The sequence below is a fragment of the Heterodontus francisci genome, chromosome 42 (assembly GCF_036365525.1).
Source record: "Heterodontus francisci isolate sHetFra1 chromosome 42, sHetFra1.hap1, whole genome shotgun sequence".
Classification (NCBI taxonomy): Eukaryota; Metazoa; Chordata; class Chondrichthyes; order Heterodontiformes; family Heterodontidae; genus Heterodontus; species Heterodontus francisci.
Genome location: NC_090412.1, coordinates 7,929,891 through 7,951,498, shown reverse-complemented (window position 1 = coordinate 7,951,498; position 21,608 = coordinate 7,929,891). Strand labels below are relative to the sequence as shown.

Genomic DNA, 21,608 nt, shown 5'->3' with positions numbered 1-21,608 from the left:
GGTGCGGCCATGGAGCTGAAGGCTTCATGCTCCACTGACAGGGCCGAGGACAGGATAGGCCGCACTTGCGGCCCAAATGCTTCCACCGGAGGGATTTCCCCTTCGCTTTGAGGGCCCTAATCCTTTGGCCCCTCTGCAATTTTCGTTTAAAGTTAAGCCTCCCAGGGCACCTCCATGTTGAGGCGCCCTCGTGGTCCCTGACCTGTGACAGCAGCACCCACCTTTCCCAGTCTAGAGCCGCTGGCCCTCCGACTAGGCCGGCAGCATCGAGAGCCTGTGAGCATGGAGGTGGCCAATTAGGAGGCCGCCTCCAGGAAGGTTTCTCAGCCAGTCTCCCACCTGGCAAGTGTGGGCTTGCGACTCCCATTTGCTCCCAACGTCGTGTACCAAAGCCCACAGGAAAATTGTGTCCAGTGTCTGATCAATGGAGACTAGAGACCCATAGTCAAAGCTCTGGAGCTCAGCATCTTATAGCTTCAGTAAACTGCCTTTTTATACCTCTCAATTCTAAATCAGGGGACACGATCACTGACCAACGCTAGCAAATGGACCGCTGGGTGGAGCACTACCTAGAACTGTACTCCAGGGAGAATGTTGTCACTAAGACCGCCCTCAATGCAGCCCAGTCTCTGCCAGTCATGGTTGAGCTGGACAAACAGCCAACAAAATCGGAACTTAGTGATGCCATTGATTCTCGAGCCAGTGGAAAAGCCCCTGAGAAGGACGGCATTACCCCTGAAATCATCAAGAGTGCCAAGCCTGCTATACTCTCAGCACTCCATGAACTGCTTTGCCTGTGCTGGGATGAGGGAGCAGTACCACAGGACATGCGCGATGCCAATATCATCACCCTCTATAAGAACAAGGGTGACCGCAGTGACTGCAACAACTACCGTGGAATCTCCCTGCTCAGCATAGTGGGGAAAGTCTTCGCTCGAGTCATTTTAAACAGACTTCAGAAACTGGCTGAGCGTGTCTACCCTGAGGCACAATGCAGCTTTCGAGCAGAGAGATCCACCATTAACATGCTGTTCTCCCTTCGCCAGCTGCAGGAGAAATGCCGCGAACAACAGATGCCCCTCTACGTTGCTTTCATAAATCTCACCAAAACCTTTGACCTCGTCAGCAGACGTGGTCTCTTCAGACTACTAGCAAATATTGGATGTCCACCAAAGCTACTAAGTATCATCACCTCATTCCATGACAATATGAAAGGCACAATTCAGCATAGCAGCACCTCATCAGACCCCTTTCCTATCCTGAGTGGTGTGAAACAGGGCTGTGTTCTTGCACCTACACTGTTTGGGATCTTCTTCTCACTGCTGCTCTCACATGCGTTCAAGTCTTCAGAAGAAGGAATTTTCCTCCACACAAGATCAGGTGGCAGGTTGTTCAACCTTGCCCGTCGTAGAGCAAAGACCAAAGTAAGGAAAGTCCTCATTAGGGAACTCCTCTTTGCTGACAATGCTGCATTAACATCCCACACAGAAGAGTGTCTGCAGAGATTCATCGACAGGATTGTGACTGCCTGCAACAAATTTGGCCTAACCATCAGCCTCAAGAAAATGAACATCATGGGACAGGACGTCAGAAATGCTCCATCCATCAATATCGGCGACCACGCTCTGGAAGTGGTTCAAGAGTTCACCTACCTAGGCTCAACTATCACCAGTAACCTGTCTCTCGATGCCAAAATCAACAAGCGCATAGGAAAGGCGTCCGCTGCTATGTCCAGACTGGCCAAGAGGCTGTGGGAAAATGGCGCACTGACATGGAACACAAAAGTCTGAGTGTATCAAGCCTGTGTCCTCAGTACCTTGCTCTATGGCAGCAAGGCCTGGACAACGTATGTCAGCCAAGAGCGACGTCTCAACTCATTCCATCTTCGCTGCCTCCGGAAAATCCTTGGCATCAGGTGGCAGGACCGTATCTCCAACATAGAAGTCCTCGAGGTGGCCAACATCCCCAGGATAAACACCCTATTGAGCCAGCGGCGCTTGAGATGGCTTGGCCATGTGAGCCGCATGGAAGATGGCAGGATCCCCAAGGATGCATTGTACAATGAGCTCGTCACTGGTATCAGGCCCACCGGCCGTCCATGTCTCCGCTTTAAAGACGTCTGCAAATGCAACATGAAGTCCTGTGACATTGACCACAAGTCATGGGAGTCAGTTGCCAGTGATCACCAGAACTGGCGGACAGCCATAAAGGCGGGGCTAAAGAATGGCGAGTCGAAGAGACTTAGCAGTTGGCAGGAAAAAAGACAGAAGCGCAAGGAGAAAGCCAACTGTGCAACAGCCCTGTCAACCAATTTTATCTGCAGCGCCTGTGGAAGAGTCTGTCACTCTAGAATTGGCCTTTCTCGCCACTCCAGGCGCTGCTCCACAAACCACTGACCACCTCCAGGCGCTTACCCATTGTCTCTCGAGACAAGGGGTCCAAAGAAGAAGAATACTGCTTTTGAAAGGGATGCATTTACTGGTGAAGTTATGAACAAAGTGCAAATGATAACAAAAATGGCTGGCATTTACTCAACACTCCTCAGACACATCTGAAAGTATTTTGCACATGATGAATTACCTTGAAGTACAATGACTGTCACTCTGGGGGCAACACAGAAGCCATTCTGCACCAGTAACATCCCATAAACAGCAATGAAATAAATGACCAGCAGCCTTCGTTTTTGCTTTAAGTGGGAATGTTTGGGAACTCCCTCCTTTTCTTGAAGTAGGAACTGCTAGACGAGAAAAGATTAAGGTGCTCAAATTCATGAAGAGATTTGATGGTGGAATTAGGGAGAAACTGTTTCCACTGGCGGGATTGGTCGGTAACCAGAGGACACAGACTTAAAGATAGTTGGAAAAAATGCTGGGGGTGGGGATGGAATTTTTTTAATGATCTGGAATGCACTACCCAAAAGGGTGGTGGAAGCAGATTCAATCATAACAGTCAAAGGGAATTGGTTACAGACTTGAGAATGAGAAATTAGCAGGGCTATGGGGAAAGAGCAGGGGAGTGGAACTGATTGGATAGTTCTACCGAAGAGCCAGCCCAGACACGATGGCCCGAATGGCCTGCTTCTGTACGGTATGATTCTATAAAGTCCATCCAGTTTGCTTTCTACCATCCCGGTAGTCATATGATACAACGATAATGGCTGTTGTTACCTAACCACAGAAATTAATATCTATCAATTGGTCGACAACAGTCCCAGATGTGGGTCGAGGTCCATCTGTACCTGTTTTTCTCAAGCACTTAGCACATGTCGTGTCGCAGAAATAGTCTCATGGTAGGTGATAATTGCCAACCAAATAGGCAGGTGGGGCCTCAGTTTAAGGTCTGGAACATAAGAAATAGGAAGAGAGTAGGCCTTTCAGCCCCTTGAGCCTGCTGCACCATTCAATACGATTGTGGCTGATCTTCTGCCTCAGCCTCTACCTGTTGAGAAACACCTCAAATATTACAGAGCAAGCTCAGCACTGTGGTCAACATTACAAGACAAGTTTTACGTCTGATACCTCTCTATAATCAAACTCCTCATGCAAGCCTTGAGCTCAACACTTTCTGCCTCGGAGAAAAGGGAAAAAAAGACTTATATTCATGTAACTGCTTTCGCGACCACTGGACACCTCAAAGCACTTTACAGCCAATGAAATACATTTTTGGAAGTGTTGGCACTGTTGTAATGTAGGGAGCGTAAGAGAGGAGAGAGTTCCCTGCCTGTCAGCTGGTTGCTGTCCATACCTGACAGATCAATCCCCTATCCTTCGAACAGAACCAGTGAAACCTTCTGTCTCAAAAGCAGTTTTAAAACAAACTGAATCAAAAGACATTTAATTGAGACAGTAACCCTTTTATTTTTATTCAAAAAACATTTACATCCGCCATACTTTGTTTATTGCATAACAGTTCATCAATATTGTGCCCGCTAAATCTACACAACAGATGCAGAAACAAATATCATTATGCTTGGAAAAACACTGAAATATTCAGTTTAAATAGTCAATTCCAAAATTTAATAAATTAGTTCTAATTAACACAATATGATGGCATTATTTGCGATACATTTTACATTTTAAAAAAATACTTCCTAAGTCATTCTGTGTGAATTAAAGAGACAGGAAACGCCACTTTATGCAGAGAGCAGGGCCAGGCCAAGAAGATAGCTTTGCTCCTGGACTGGACTGCGATTGCCTTGGTGACAGATATGTACAGGGCACAGGTAGAGGTCACAGCGACAGAACAAAGGACAAGGCCAGCTGGGTAAAATCCCCAACCTCCACAACGGGGTCAAAGAGTAGTTAGTCTGTTTTATTGTGGTATTAGTTGAGGGAGGAATGTTGGCCAGGACACTGGGGGGGTGTGGGGGGAAATCACCTGCCTGTTACACACCCCGACAAATTATCCTTTTTAGTGACTTTGATGGAGAGGAATATTTGGGAATATTTGGGGAGATATAACAGATCCACTGCACACTAACATTAGGTTCTCCCAACTGTATACATATACACATGCCATGTATCGTACTCACATAACGAGCAATTTTGTGAGGTTCCTCCTCCAGTCTGGAGCCTCACTGAACAGCAGCATGTGCCGCAGAATTAGCTCTACTGTGTTGCTGCCCTGTCTCCAACCTGCACTCCCAACCACGAAGGCAGCACACTGGGAGAGGAGCCTCATACATTGACCCCCCTTGGAATGTACAATGCTTTGTGAATGAATGGAAATCCGGGTGAAATTGCAGCAGTTTTCTGATTGGGGGTAGGGGTGGGGGCGGGGGGGGGGGTTGGTGGTGTGGTGGGGTGTCGGCTGGTGTGATAAGTCTGGTAAAATATCGTGGTGAGGTCCAGCACGTTTTGTAGCAAATCCATCTGTTGATCATTGTAAAGGACGCGAGACTGTTCATTTTGATAATTTTCACACCAAGAGTTAAAAGTGTGCTAACCTTACGTAATGGGTGTCTGAGAGTGATGAGAATTCGCATCCTAAACCACAACAACAATTTAAAAAGGAAGAAGGGAGCTGAGCTGCCCTTGTGAACAAGGAGCAACCTCCTCTGAGAGAGGGGGCGTTGAGTCATTGGGATTTGGAGCAATCCAAGACAAGGTCGACATTTGGACATATGAGAATTCCCTTTTCAATTATTTTGTTGCTGTTTTCGGAAGGACAGCTGGAGGGATGGTCACCAATACTTCACAAAGAAGTTCATTGATCTATGAAGAGTCGCATTGATTTATGGAGATTGTTTACATATATAATCTTACATACGGGATAAAGTAAGTTTTTCCAAATATCTCTCAGTTCAGTCATCTCATTTATATGAATCAGGATTTTTTTCTGAATTTTCGCTGCTTTCAAGGAGAACCCTCTTTGCCTTTATTATTATGGCCTGAAAAATGACAGCATGCAATTTTAACCGTGTTGTTAGTGTGATATTAATTGATCTGATGTTTCAACAGAAGCAGTAAACTGTTTAAATTGAATGGGTTAACACCTCCAGTAAAAGGGTACCATTGTGAATATGCACAGCTTTCATACACTGACATTAAACATTGTAATTTCTTAACCGTTAACTCGCCAATAACAAAAGCTGTCACCTTTGAGGCTGTTCCAGTTCTTGTCAGCAGATGGCAATGCTGTGCAGCGTATAACAATTTGTGAAATTATTTAACACGTGGGCCCCACACCTGGCTCCTTAAAAGGGAAATGAGAAAAAGCCAATTGTTTTCCCTCCCATCCTAGCTCTTACAAACCTCAGAAGCCCTGGTTTGGTAAAGATACTTATTTACGGAGCTCTAAATGTGCCCAAATTGCAAACTTTATATTTTTTGGCCTTAGTCAAAGCAGCTTTATAAACAGTTCACTGCTGTTGGATTTGAAACCTTCGTTTGTTACTGTAAATGCCAATCAGTTATTGCTATTGCATAGACGGATTCTAGCAACAGAAAGGGCAATCTCATCCTCATCTTGTGGGAGCTGAGGCAGAACTAATCCCATATCTAGAACAACACAGCTCATTTCTGCGCTTGTGGAATCCTTCCTGCAAACAAGGAGGGTCAGTGAAAATGGTTCCCCTTCCCCACCCAACCACCAAACCGCACCACCCCCACCCCCACCAACTCGCAAACAGGAATAAAGAAGCATGCACTGAGGCTGTTGCAAATGAGGTTCACTTGATGCTAATTCCTCAGCCTTTCCAGCAAAGCTGCATCAGTTTTACGGTGAAGCCAGCATGCAGTCAGGCCATTTAACATATCCTGGACATCATGGCATGCAGATACTTAGTGCGTTTGTGTGGGTGGATTAACGACTCTGTTAAAACAGCGGATGATTTCATGTCGTGAATACATTCATCCTTGGTCACTGACCTCACCTGTTACTGTGTGACCTGAGGCTGCCAGCAAACCTCAAACAGTCAGAATTAGCCATGATGATAAATACCAAGGTGCTTAATAGCTGACTCTATTTTGCTCTCATCTCTTCCATTTCCACACCATCCAATTCCATTTGTTTCACTGCACTTCACCCCTGAATTTTCTCAATTAATTCGCCATTTTGGGTGAGCAGACCTAAATTTGCACGGAATATTTGCGCCTTTGCACATTTCCAACATGCATTGGACCGGCTGCATTGTACAAGCATCAGGCTTCCTTCTCCATCCAGGTCCAAGCTCCGATTATTCTGCCATTGTTTCCCCCTTCTCCTGCTATGCTGCCACCTGATCCTGGACTTTTACAACAGCCAGAAGGATTTACAGGTTTGGTTATCTGCTACATTCCCTCTTGTTCTGATGATATGAGCAACACTGCCACTTGTTGCCCATCTCTAGTTGCCCCGGATGGAATTCTCTTCTCTCAAAAAGCCATTTAGGCCAATGGTCAATTGAAAATTTCACAACTGAGATCGATAGATTCTTGTTAGGTAATGGTACCAAGGGTTACAGAACCAAGGCAGGTAAATGGTATCACTATAATCTAATGGCAAAACAGACTCGAGGGGCTGAATGGCCTACAACTGTTCCTAGGCTCCCTGAGGTGGTGGTGATGGACCTTGTCTTTGAACCGCTGCTGTCCTTGTCCTGATGGCACTCCCACTAAGTGTTACTCAGGGAATTCTAGGGTGTGGACCCAATGACAAGGAAGAATGATGGGACAGGGCTAAGTCAGGCTGGCATGTGACTCGAAAGAGGGACTAGGATCTGATTCACAGACAGAGGAAGTAAACACAACTCAAGAGTTACACAATCAGTGACATTGAAACCACTGTGCACAAATGTAGGTAATAATTGGTCATCATCAGGTAGCTGCATATATGTTTATTTTTGGTTTATTTAAAAGTGCAGGAATGAATTATTCTAAAAATATAATTGGTTTAGCCTCAGAAAATTAGGGTTGGCACAAAGATTGCTGTAACCTTTAAAGCTGCGTATATTATTTCACTGTGTCGCTTTCTGTCATGCTTTTCCATCCACCCTGCTTGTTTACTTTGCCTGCTTGGCAATTAGGCAGCCATTGGACCTCCGACTGCCTCTCACTTCCTTCCTTTTCTCACTCCAGGGGGAAAATAATAATCCAGATCGTTCAAGCCAGAAGTCCAGTCACAGTTACCAGCTTCCAGCAATATGAGCCCTTGTACCGGGGCTTCAGAGGGGAAGGAACAACCTCTATGAAGGAAAAGGTCACCAGGCAAAGGTTCAGAGTTCAGAGTTCAGTCACTCTGTCCCATTTGCTCAGGCGGATTCTCACATCATATCAGAATTTCACAGCCTACACTTTATCCCTTTCACCTGGTTTACGCCTGTGCAGTGTTGTGAAGAGGGAGCACAGGAGAAAGAGAGAGAGTGTTTGTGTGTGTGTGTGTTGGGGAGGAAAGGATACGACCATGTGTGCAGTTTTGTTGGAATTTCTTGGGCTTTTTTAGCTATCACAGCGCTCCATAAATTTTACAGCTGTCGGTGACACCATCCAGTTTGCATAAACACTATCATTTGCATATCTTGTAAAGACTGAGTTAGTTCCATCGAATCTTGTGATGGGGACAGGGCTGTCTTCAGGCCAGCAGGGATACGAGATGCCTAAAAACGAAAACAGATAATTTTTTCTGCACAAGGGGGAACCACAACAAAAAGAAAAATAGATTCAGGTGCTGACAATTACTCTCACCAAACACACCACATCTGATTCAGTGCATGTATCAACACAAGGCCCGCTGTTAAGGGGCAGAAGCTTTAAATAAAAATAATAAATAATAAATTAAAGGAAAAAAATTAACTGCTGCAGCGCCGATGTTTTTTGCCTCTGCTTACACGGCTGGTATCTGTTTAAAATCGGATGTGAATTTATGCTCTTTCACATTGTGCTTGGGCCCAAATGATGAATTTAGCCATCTGGCATTCTCCATTTTGGGGTGGAGGAACATGTGGATGACAACCGACAGAAAGAAAGACAATAAAGGAGGGAGGAAAGAGTCGTATCCTGCTCGGTTCCATTACAGTAGCCCTGTTTTGAGAAGCTGGTGGTTTCTTCCTGTAATCAATATCGTCTACGGCCCACCAACACCCTCTCCTCCCAACTGCGCTGTGGGAATATTACTGCATCTGTTGGGGTGAAGCTCCCATGTCTGTTAGTCTATCCGCATTGCTAATCCGTTTACTGTTGTGGGGAGAGGATGTTACATGAACGCAACAAATGTTCAGGCACTAATGTCTACACAGGGTAATTTCAATGTCTCAAACTCACCAACATTAACAGGCTTTGCATGTCAACACCCTTATAATGACAGGTCTTAGGTATTAAGAGCGAGACACAGATTATGTTGAAATGTAACACTATAAATTAATTGTTAATGTCCAGCTTTATAATGGAGAAAGCATTAACTGAGAACCTTAGACTGAGGGTGTGGTGTGTAACAGAAAGAGAATTATAATGGAGAGCTTTATACGGCGGTAGGGTGTATAAGAGACAGAGTGTTATTAATTGAGAACCTTAGAATGAAGCTGCAGTCAAACAGGGAGTTATCAGTGCTCTGAGATTGGTTGAGCTAGACAGATTTTTGAAGTATAGGGGAGTCCAGGTTATGAAGACTGGCAAGAAAGTGGAGTTGAGGCCAAGATCAGATCAGCCATGGTCTTACTGAATGGCGGAGCAGGACTGAGGGGCCGTATGGCCTACTCCTGCTCCTGTTATGTTCTTATGAGATTGGTAGCAGTGAAGTATTGCCAGTTATACTCAGGCTCAAATTGAGCTTGCCCACAAAGAGAGAGCTCTGTATGTCCATTCTTCCACACACAAGAGTGGTTATTTAAGAAGAACAAAAGAGACTGTCCACTATCTTGTGAAATTTAGAAGACTTTGCAGTAAGTTCACAAACTGCCCTGAGAATTTGAAACCCAGATTTATATTGCACTGGAATTATACTGCACTGTGTGAGGTGTCCTGCCTGAGAGTTTCTCCCAGTGTTTGCTTTTAGGGCATTTGGAAGTCAGATTGGTACCTGCCCTCAGAGTTATACTGCTACTTTCTCATTGGTGCGTACTGCAATCATTGAGCATCAATGGGAAAGTAGCAGGAGAACCATAATGTAACCAACTTATATTGAAGTTGATGTGTTGCAGAGGCAGTGGTGTAACCGAGACTCTTATAATGAGAACGGCACAAATGGGATATGACACAGCAATAGATTATAAGTGAAATACAATCTAGAGCTCCACTATCACCCAGTGAAGTATTCCTTTTGTTTTATGAGCAATTTTGGACTGAAACTCTTGTCAAATAAAACAGAATTGCCAACTGCACACGCGGATAATACTAGTTTCACTCTTACTGCAGTAGAAAAGGACCAATGATCCATAAACCCAAAAAAAGATAGCAATGAATAACTTGGAGGGATTACATGGTTGCAAATAAATTGAGGGGTTCAAATGGTTTAGGGAGAAAACAATCGATACTAGCAAGTGATCACAAGACAAGATGATAGACTGGATCATAACCATCATCCAAAGCCCAAGATTAGATTAGTGATTTGAAGTAATTCTTTAGCTATGTGTTGCTCTACACAGTGGTGAGGTGTGTGTGTGTGTGTGTGTTTGCGCGCATACCCGTGTGTGTGCGTCTGTAGGCAGATTCCTATCAGTGGAAATGCCTGATGTTGTGATTGTGAATTTACTAAGAAGTCTGCAGTTAATTGACAAGAAGTTCTACCAGCCACACATTATACAGCGAGAGATGTGACCGAGTTAGTTAAAGAATGCTTAAAGGTGCCGATGCTCCTCAGTAACCAACAGAGAAAATGCACAGCTGACTAATTACACCATGTAAATATAGCCCAGGCTTTCCATGGTTGCCATATCTAGTTTTCCTCAATGAGTGGGGGAGGGTTTCACTATGCATGCACTGTGCCTGAATTCAATGAATCCAGAGCATTCCAAGGAGTATTTGTTGGTTTGGGTCAATCCTCTGTCGCCGAATCTTGGAGGCGCGCTGTGTAAATGGGGCCATCGGCTGCAGCAGTGCTTCTGAAAATGAGCTTAGAATCTAGTAAATGCATGTGAAATTCTACCGTAGAGTTTGTTTTCAATCCATGTGGAGGGGAGGGACCGAGGGAGGGGAGCATTATTACACTCTACCAATGGCGTCTCTTCTTCAGCCACTCCGTCATCATAGAGCAGGGAGTCTGACGGTGTGGAGGCTGCAAGGTCCAGGTAGTCCTAGAGACAAAAGCAGAAAGCTATGCTCAAATTTTTCCACTGGTTTCAAAAATTTAACAAACACATGCGAGAGGGAGGGAGTAAGAGAGAAGGAAAACATAGAAAGAGAAAGAAAGCGATAGAGAGGGAGAATGGAGAGTGAGGAAAAGAGAAACAGGGATAAAAAGTTAGAGAGGGAAGGGGGTGAGGGATAGAAAGAGAAAGAAAGATATGGGTCAGAACGATAAAGGGAAAGAGAGAGACAATTATAGAGATAGAAAGAGGAGAGAAAGGTCGAGAGGGAAAGAGACTGAGATAGAAAGATAGATAAAGACAAAAAATAGATCAGCTAAAAAAAAGAGAGGGGAACAGGGAGAGAGAGAGAGCGAGAAGACAGATTTAGAGAAATATTGATTGAGAGTCACAGGCAGAGAGACAAAATGAAAGAGATACAGTAGGAGATAGATAAAGATAGAGACAATGAGAGAGAGAGGAATGAGGGGTAATTGACTTTGTACGATAAACAGCTGATACGTTTCTCCCAATTATTATTTCCATTGAAGTGTTTCTGCTGCTGGTCGTGATATGCTTTAACTGATCCAGTTTTTTGTCTCAGTGGAGAGCATTCTTTCTTCTAAGTCCGAAGGTCGTAGGTTGAAGTCCCACTCCAGAGCCTTCAGCACATAATCTAGGCTGATACTCCCAGTGCTGAGGGAGTGCTGCACTGTTGGGGGGAACCATCTTTCGGATGAGACGTTAAACCGAGATCCTGTCTACCCTCTCAGGTAGACATAAAAGTGTCCCACAAAAGGTAATCAGTGGAGCTCTCCCCAGTGTCCTGGTCAATATTTCATCCAACACCTAAAACAGATGATCTGCCCATTTATGTTGTTGCTTTTTGGTGGGAACTTGCTGTGCATAAATTGGCTGCTGGGTTTCCTACATTACAATAATGACTACACTTCAAAAAAAAGTACTTAATTGGTTGTAAACCATTTTGGGATGTGCTGAGGTCATGAAAGGTGCTATATAAATGCAATCTCTCCGTTCACTTTCTTCACTGTAATATATCCACACCACAGTGTTGTAAATCAGGATTTTTCGATTGCAAAGCAGAAATCAGATGATGTGGGGCTTAGATCTAGGGATAACATTGGGGGGATCCTTGTGTGGATTCCATTTGCCTATGCTAGATTGGGCATTGCTGCTATTGTAAACATCCACTACTTATTTGAGTGGCTTTCACATCGTGTGACAGGAAAGCGGAATTAACAGGTTAACATGTTACATAGTCTGGTCAAGGGAGAGGAATGGGATGTTTTATTGGGAAGGATAGTTCCACAGTGCAGGGCCTTTTACAGTAGAGTGGCTGTGGTGTATATAAGTCATAGTGGCGTCAGTCTCAAGGATTCTTGACCAATTGAAAAGTTATATTAGCCTGTACAGCCCTGTCCCAGCCTGATTGTACCAAGTCATCTGGAAAAAGAGCTCCCCAGTAGTTAACTATGATATAAAAATGATTCACACTCAAACTATAATACTCAGGAGGCTAGTATTTGATCGTTGCCTGTTAAAAACAATATTATACTGATACGGAGTAAGCCTAACTAGAATCCCTTAATTTTTTTACTTGACCATCATGTTGTGAATCTATAATTAACAATACGTGCAAAGAGGTCTTCTTCTTCTTCTTTGGCCTCCTTGTCTCGGGAGACAATGGGTAAGCGCCTGGAGGTGGTCATTTATTTAATTGCTGTTTATGGGATGTTACTGGTGCAGAATGGCTTCTGTGTTGCCCCCAGAGTGACAGTCATTGTACTTCAAGGTAATTCATCATGTGCAAAATACTTTCAGATGTGTCTGAGGAGTGTTGAGTAAATGACAGTCATCTTTGTTATCATTTACACTTTGTTCATAACTTCACCAGTAAATGCATCCCTTTCAAAAGCAGTATTCTTCTTCTTTGGCCCCCTTGTCTCAAGAGACAATGGGTAAGCGCCTGGAGGTGGTCAGTGGTTTGTGGATCAGTGCCTGGAGTGACTATAAAGGCCAATTCTAGAGTGACAGACTCTTCCACAGGTGCTGCAGAAAAAATTGGTTGTCGGGGCTGTTACACAGTTGGCTCTCTCCTTGCGCTTCTGACTTTTTTCCTGCCAACTGCTAAGTCTCTTCAACTCGCCACTCTTTAGCCCCGCCTTTATGGCTGCCCGCCAGCTCTGGCGATCGCTGGCAATTGACTCCCACGACTTGTGATCAATGTCACAGGACGTCATGTCGCGTTTGCAGACGTCTTTAAAGCGGAGACATGGATGGCCGGTAGGTCTGATATCAGTGGTGAGCTCGCTGTACAATGTGTCCTTGGGGATCCTGCCATCTTCCATGCGGCTCACATGGCTATGCCATCTCAAGCGCCGCTGACTCAGTAGTGTGTATAAGCTGGGGATGTTGGCCGCCTCGAGGACTTCTGTGTTGGAGATGCGGTCCTGCCACCTGATGCCAAGGATTCTCCGGAGGTAATCAGTTGCTTTTTATACCAGAACACACAGCTTATTTGAATATTTTACATAATGGTGCATGGGGTTAGTCAATGCACATTAATGGTCATTGACTGATTCCCCCTAGAGATCTGCAACCTAAGATATAACACGAGAGTATATACGGATGGCGAGAATAAAATTAATCTCTTCCTGTTCCGGGGATGTCATGGGGAAATCACAATGTTTTATTTTTCAATGAAAGCTACTGAGAAGCTATTTCCTTTGGTGGGTAAATCCAGATCGAGAACAAATTACAGTTGGGCCAGTTAGGAAGCAATTTTTTATCCACAGGGTATCTGGAAATCTGGAACACTCTCCCCCAAAAGGCGGCAGATGCTGGGGTCAATTGAAACTCTCAATTCTGAGATTGCTAGATTTTTAATAGGTAAGGGTATCAAGCGATATTGAATCAAGCTGGGTAAATGGAGTTGAGGTACACATCAGCTATGATCCAATAGAATGGTGGAAGGAGTCAGGAGTAGATGTAGAGCTTCACACAAATGGAGCAGTGGGCGGCACAGTGGCGCAGTGGTTAGCACTGCAGCCTCACAGCTCCAGCGACTCGGATTCAATTCTGGGTACTGCCTGTGTGGAGTTTGCAAGTTCTCCCTGTGTTTGCGTGGGTTTCCTCCGGGTGCTCCGGTTTCCTCCCACATGCCAAAGACTTGCAGGTTGATAGGTAAATTGGCCATTAGCAATTGCCCCTAGTGTAGGTAGGTGGTAGGGAAATATAGGGACAGGTGGGGATGTGGTAGGAATATGGGATTAGTGTAGCATTAGTATAAATGGGTGGTACATGGTCGGCACAGACTCGGTGGGCCGAAGGGCTTGTTTCAGTGCTGTATCACTAAACCAAACTAAACATATCAGAAATTTGTGATATGGACACTATAATTAGCGTCTGCTCCCAAGGTTAGAGAAAAGAAAGTTGTCCACTCTTGGAGTTCCTTGGGCATATTTCAAAAAGGATACAGAGGCAGTAAAGAACGTACAAAAAAAATTACAAGGATGATATCAGAACTGAGAGATTTCAACAATCAGGAAAGACTGACCATACTGGGACTCTTCTTTAGAAAAAAAGAGGTCTGTCAAATTCAGGATAAACTTCTTTTTTGTTTCTGACGTTTCCTCAAATAGTTCTTTTCCCCTCAATAGCTCTTTAACTCTCCGTAAAGCTCAAGTGGTCCTAGGTCTTGAAGCCTGCACTCATATTTGGAGAGGTTCTTCTAACAGGTATCCCATCCCTTTGATAGGATGCAGGAGAGAGCTTGTCAACTAATTGGCAATCTCTGTCTCAACTCTAACCTGCAACTTCTCTCCCAATAGTTCTTTGTATCTCTATTTTATTGACCACTACAATACTCCTCTGAAATGCCCTCGTTGTTCGAAGTTCTAAATACTCCATCCGACTTGCTCTTCGTCCTCTATCAATCCTTACTGTCGAAATGAAGATTCATTGCACAATCTCCTACTCAAACTCATTCCTCTTTAATGCCTGCAACTTGTGAAACTCCTCACCACTCCCAGTATTCCCATCATCCTACAACCTCAAAGCCCCAGTCTGGCAATGACTAATTCTAATTTATTTCATAATTTTTATTCTTCTCAATCTTAGATGGCACTCCATCCACAAACGTTCACTCTCTCCACCACTGAAGCACAGTGACACCAATGCACTGCAGCAATGCACCAAGGCTCCTTAGACAGCACCTCCCAAACCCATGACCTCTACCAAATAGAAGGACAAGGGCAGCAAATGGATGGGAACACCACCACCTGCAAGTTCCCCTCCAAGTCACACACCATCCTGACTTGGAACTATATCGTCGTTCCTTCACTGTCGCCGGGTCAAAATCCTGGAACTCCCTTCCTAACAGCACTGTGGGTGTACCTACACCACATGGACTGCAGCGGTTCAAGAAGGCAGCTCACCACCACCTTCTCAAGGGTAATTAGGGATGGGCAATAAATGCTGGCCTGGCCAGCGACGCCCACATCCCATGAATGAATAAAATAATTTGTGCTGTCCTGCATTCAGTGACGTCGCCCTTCTCCTGTGTTTTTGAATCAAATAAAAATGATGCCAAATTTGAAGGAGTCCAGCATATCAGTAAAACTACTTACCCGACTCTTCACCATCATTTTCTCCAGTTCTTTGCTGATTTCTGCAAACGTAGGCCGTTTGTCTGGCTCTTGTTTCCAACATCGCAGCATCAGGTTGTACCTGAAGGAAATTACAGCACATTTATAACACTGACTGCACCTGAGGAAGGGAGAGAATTACAGGGTATTTACAAGTTGTAATTTACAACTGCACCAATAAACTGGAAAGGCTGACCTCTCCTCCTGTACTGACATCCCCATCCCACGCTGACCTCCCTAGCCAAACTCCTACTATGTTGTGCAAAGATTTGCACCAAAAATGCTCATTCAGAAATTCTACCCTTTGGTTTTATGGCTTTAAAGTTCATCGTACATTTCCTCACTGCAGTTTTCTGGTCTCTCCATCCGGTATCCAGTTTTCAGGAGATTGAAGAGGCGTTCAGGGGCAATTCCAGGATATGGATTTCCACCCAGCGTCACTATTTCCCAAAGGAGAATGCCAAATGACCACCTGGATAGAGAAAGGAATGAAAGTTGTGTTAGTACCACTAATAGCAACTATGATCCTTCCAGAGGTTAGCCCAATGGCTCAGTTGGTTAAGGCAGTGACTCACTCAACTAGATAACCTAGAAGGGTTCTGGGTTCAACCCTTGGTTCTGTGCTGAATTAGCCAGAATGCTTTGGTACAACTGGATATTGGGATAGTGATAAGATTCAATGGAGTTGGACGGGTATTTATAAAGGAATGTGGGGAAATTTGATCAGAGTGAACAATCTTTATAATCCTCCAATTTGTCCTGATTTTTGGTCCATCAGTAATGTAGATATGCCCAATTTGTCAGTTCTGCCTGTCAATTATTACCCTACAGACAGGCATAAATGGCAGGTAATATAGGTTTACAATTCTAACTGTACACAAGTTGGTTAGAAAGCAACACCTACACATCACTTTGCGAGGTGTAGATGTGATCAAACAAAGACTCGATTGCCATCCACTTGACAGGAATCCGACCCTAAAGAAAAGTGAAAGCAAAAGAAAAAAAAAACACTCATCAGAAATATGAATTGAGACAGAGGTCTTCCACCCACCCTTCCAACGGAGAGGGTACAATTTGCACCGTGCAGGAACTCTTCAAGGCTTCACGAAGAGAAAACCTCTCCCTACCTCCCAGATATTTATTCACAACAGTCCTGATGAAGGGTCTCTACCCGGAATGCTGACCTACATTTTATCAGGAATGATTGGGAAACGGGATGAAAGTAGCCAGCTCCACTTAATTGATCGGAGAAGCACGGATGTTCCTGAGGGTCTTTTCCTGACTGCCTTTTCAAATGTGCTTATTCTCTGTCCATTTTTCCAGCCTATAACTGATGAAACTCAGTCACCTGACACAGAAAGCGGGCTCAACTTTCAACCCAACTCCCCTGCCCTTTGTAACATTGGATGTCAATGAGACAGTTCATGTATTTTTAAACAACTTCTACCTATATACCACAGTTAACTTGGAAAAAATGCCCTTCACAGAGGAGTAAAGGAAAAGGCACCGAGCCATTGTGGGAGAGTTAGGACCAAAAGCTTGGTCACAGAGATAGATTTTGAGAAGGCTTCTGAAGAGAAAGGGTAAGGTAGACAGAAAAGTTCCAAAGAGTAGGGGTGAGAAGTCTGAAAGCTCGTCCACCAGTGAGAGTGGAGGTGATGGGGATGTGGCTGATATACATGGAAGGCCAGAGTTAGATGCGTAAAGGGAGGGGACAGAAGGCTGGAAATGCAGTGGTTGAAATACTGGACAAGCAACCCGGAGGTTGTGAGTTCATATTCATCGTGGCAAGTTGCGAAATTGAATTCATTACATCTGACAATTTGTGGGCTGGGACTAAAAAGTTGTTGGACTGTTGTGAAACCCCAACTACTTCACCAGTATCGTGCCCTAGCTTGTCTGGCCTACATGTGACTCCAGTCTCAAACCACACAGGTGGCCATTAATACCTTCAGAAGTCGCCTAGCAAACTACTGATTGTGCCCTCCCCCCCAAAAAAAACCACTTCAAAGCAGAAGGAACAGTGTCCCATCAGCATCTTCCCATTAAATGGCATCTCAAGGCTACAAGAAATGAGCAATAAACCTAACCATAAAAATGGTGAAGCTGTGGAGAGTTCCACCAACAAGAAGTATTATTTTACATGCAATGCACTGAAGGGTGTTTTCAGATAATGGATGACAAAAGAAAGTGCACAATACCTTGCTTCTTTTTACATAGGAGTCCTCCTCATACACATCCCTGGAGAGCCCAAAATCGGAGATCTTCATCTTACGTCCCTCAGCTACGAGAACATTCCGTGCTGCCAAGTCACGATGGACAAGCTGGGAAGAAAATACAATGACAAAGGTACCTAAATAGACGGATTTTTCATATTAAACCACAAGGTCACAAGATCCAAAAGCACTGGCTTCTTGGTCTCACTACTACCTCACAACAGTGAAGTCTGGAATGAAAGTTCTTTGTTGGGTGGAAGTATAGAACTTAACTATTTATATCTCAGGTCATTCCCTGGTTATGCTGGTCAGATTGACAAGTGGTATGCAACTCACAACTGAACCAACTATGTAAAACAATTGTCCAATTGATCTTGTTGGTGAGAAGCTTATTTAGCTCTTTCCTTGGAAAATAACGTGATTTACTGGAAGGATTAGCTGGCTGATTAGCCGTGAATGCTCTTTCCATGGCCGTAAACATCTACACCAACCAATGTGGGGGTGGGTTAGTCCTATACACAAGGAGGGTTTTATGCGCTCCCACAACCCATGACAAGGTGGAGCCACCCACACCCACTGAATGTGAGTATACCGCTGGATGTCAATCCAGAATTCAGAGCCAGAGTTCTGATCGCCTCTCACCAGGACTGTCTGGAGTGGCATTTGAACCCTACATCTTCTGACTCAGAAGTTGGAATGCTCACCACTCGGACCAGTAGGGAGTGATTCACACGTAAGACTCAGGTATAAATGCACCGTTCATCTCCTTGAAATGCCACATCAGCTCTAGTCATCCAACCTCTTCATCCAACAAGTGTGTATCCAGCAAATTAAAGATTACAAGAAATGCTGGAATCACTCAGCAGGTCTGGCAGCATCTGTGGAAAGAAAAGCAGAGTTAACGTTTCGGGTCAGTGACCCTTCTTCGGAACTGACAAATATAAGAAAAGTCACAGATTATAAACAAGTGAGGTGGGGGTGGGGCAAGAGATAACAAAGGAGAAGGTGTAGATTGGACCAGGCCACATAGCTGACCAAAAGGTCAGCATTTCCAGCATTTCTTGTTTTTATTTCAGATTTCCAGCAGAGACCTGCTGAGTGATTCCAGCATTTCTTGTTTTTATTTCAGATTTCCAGCATTGCTCCGTGACCTTTTGGTCAGCTATGTGGCCTGGTCCAATCTACACCTTCTCCTTTGTTATCTCTTGCTCCACCCCCACCTCACTTGTTTATAATCTGCGACTTTTCTAATATTTGTCAGTTCCGAAGAAGGGTCACTGACCCGAAACGTTAACTCTGCTTCTCTTTCCACAGATGCTGCCAGACCTGCTGAGTGATTCCAGCATTTCTTGCTTTTATTTCAGATTTCCAGCATCCGCAGTATTTTGCTTTTAAATTAAAGATTACCTTCATTTCAGCCAGGTACTGCATTCCACGGGAGATCTGCCAGGCAAAGGATATCAAGTCCCCCATGGTCAGGGCCCGTTCATCCGGATTATCCAAGTAACTGGAATTTCGATTGCCTTCACCCAAGTAACTGGGGCCGACTTTGCGACTTTCTCGCAGGAAACTTCTCAGCGATCCATATTTGGCATATTCAACGATAAGATACAGAGGACCTGCCAAAGAAAGGTACAGAGATTTCCCAAAGAGTCTCTCCTACTTTTGTGCCATACATCACAACGTGTCATTCAGCCAATAACATCATTCTGTTCTAGATTGTGAAAAAAGTGAGGAAGCCACTGCTTGGACTGATTAATAGAACAGGCTGGGGCTATTTTCTCTAGAAATGAGAGGCTGAAATTATGCAGGGATTTGATAGGGTAGATGAAGAGATGTTTCTGCTTGTGGGGAGTCCAAAACTAAGGTTCATAAATACAAGACAGTCACTAATAAATACAGTAGGGAATTCAGAAGAGTGATTAAAATGTGGAACTTGCTACCAGAAGAACCAGTTAAGGTGAATAGCATAGAAGGGGAAGCCAGATAAACACATGACGGAGAAAGAAATGGAATGTTATGCTGATAAAGTGAGATGAAGAGGGATGGGAGAAGGTTCGTGTGGAGCATAAATACCAGCGTAGACCATTTAGACCGAATGTCCTTTTCTGTACCACAAATTCTATGTAACTCTATGCCTCCAGTCTCCACAAAGCACGGCGCTAGATTTAATCTCATCAGGACCCAGTGGTGTCTCCAATTTCCACAAAACACAGCACTGGATTAATCCCACCAGGACCCAGCACTGCCTCCTGTCTCCAGAAAGCATGGTGTTAGGTGTCACTTGTTGAATATTCTGCCTCAATATTCTTAAGAAACTTGCATTTAATCAGAAACCTGAATCCAAACTGAGCAAAATTTTGGAATTAAGTTCAGTTTAAAGCTGTCTTGTTCCCACAGACAGATTGTGTTCATTTAATTCTAGGATGTGGCCCGGGATAGCCCCAGACAATTCCTCTCATGTCATATTTGTATAGGCTGCTTATTCAGGCAACCCTGGTTCGACTGGTCGCTAACAGGCAGAAGGATCCACACCTGCTGGAAACCTGTTGGAAATGCTGGTGAAAAGAGTCCAAAATAATCCTACTGTCCTTTGGAAACTGTATGGAATGAGGAATAGGAAAAGACTCCAATTTCCAAACAATGGGGCATTGAAACAAAGAAAGAAAATTTCATTAAGGAGCTCGCCTGCTGTAAGAATTCACATTTCAGCCATTACTATTGATCCCAAGCCTTGTACACAGCAGTACATTGCCATTAACCCACTTACTGTAACCTGCAGATATAGTGTAGTTTAATCAATATTGAAAGAAAGAGCAAGGTTTATTACAGAGCTGACAGTTAGACATTTGTAACATAGCAGTAGGTTCCGAGAGGTTTTCCTTTTCTGCATTTCCCTGGATATCACACGTTATTTTCTCTGTAATAGGGTGAGTAGACTGTCTGTTTCTGGGTCACTGCTATTATCGCCTTCAGTAGCAACTCTACAGGAGCGACTGGGTGACTCCACTTCCTGAAGACATAGCTGGCATCAAGAACTCTCTTACAGAGAAGTGTGTGTTACACAGTGGTGCTATGAGCGTATTTGCTGTTATTTGCATTGCGTTAGAATAAGCCCGTCTGTACCCATGTGGTATTTCCCCCATTACTTCTGGATGATGTCAGAAAAGTTAGAGCCCAGGGAATAAAAGGGACAGTGGCAGCCTGGATATGAAGTTGGCTGAGTGACAGGAAACAGAGAGTAGTTGTGAACGGTTGTTTTTCGGACTGGAGGAAGGTATATAGTGGGGTTCCCTGAGGGTCGGTGATGGGATCCCTGCTTATCCTGATATATATTAATGACCTAGACTTGGGTGTACAGGGCACAATTTCAAAATTTGCAGATGACACAAAACTTCGAAGTATTGTGAACTGTGAGAGGATAATGATAGACTTCAAGGGTCATAGACAGGCTGGTGGAATGGGCAGACAAGAGGCAGATGTAATTTAATGAAGAAAAGTGTGAAGTGATTCATTTTAGTAGGAAGAACAAGCAGTGGCAATATAAAATAAAGGGTACAATTCTAAAGGTGGTACAGGAGCAGAGGGACCTGGGGGTATATGTGCAAAAATCATTGAAGGTTGCAGGGCAGGTTGAGACAGCAGTTAATAAAGCATATGGGATCCTGAGCTTTATAAGTAAAGGCGTAGGAAGGAAGTTATGATACACTTGTATAAAACACTGGTTCGGCCTCAACGGGAGTATTGTGTCCAGTTCCGGGCACCACACTTTAGGAAGGATGTTCAGGCATTAGAGAAGGTTCTAGAGAATGGTTCCAGGAATGAGGAACTTCAGTTACTTGGATCGGTTGGAGAAACTGTGGCTGTTCTCCTTGAAGAAGAAAAGATTAAGAGGAGATTTGATAGAGGTGTTCAAAATTATGAGGGGCCTGGACAGAGTAGGTAGGGAAAAACTGTCCTCATTGGTGAAAGAATCTAGAACCAGAGAATACCGATTTAAGTTAGTTGGCAAAAGAAGCAACATGACAT

The 21,608-nt window shown here is 44.2% G+C and overlaps 1 protein-coding gene across 1 annotated transcript in view; it reads right to left on the bottom strand.

The window, feature by feature from the left end:
• Positions 1-6,118: 6,118 nt before the first annotated feature.
• Positions 6,119-21,608, bottom strand: part of ret (ret proto-oncogene receptor tyrosine kinase) — an 86,321-nt gene continuing 70,831 nt past the window's right edge. Inside the window, exons 14-20 of the mRNA XM_068020477.1 lie at positions 18,987-19,198; positions 17,565-17,687; positions 16,268-16,338; positions 15,698-15,835; positions 15,346-15,445; positions 10,558-10,705; positions 6,119-8,074 (exon numbers count right to left, since the gene is read on the bottom strand). Of these exons, the coding sequence (XP_067876578.1) occupies positions 7,917-8,074; positions 10,558-10,705; positions 15,346-15,445; positions 15,698-15,835; positions 16,268-16,338; positions 17,565-17,687; positions 18,987-19,198 (950 nt within the window). The 3' untranslated portion in view covers positions 6,119-7,916. The remainder of the gene's footprint in view (positions 8,075-10,557; positions 10,706-15,345; positions 15,446-15,697; positions 15,836-16,267; positions 16,339-17,564; positions 17,688-18,986; positions 19,199-21,608) is intronic.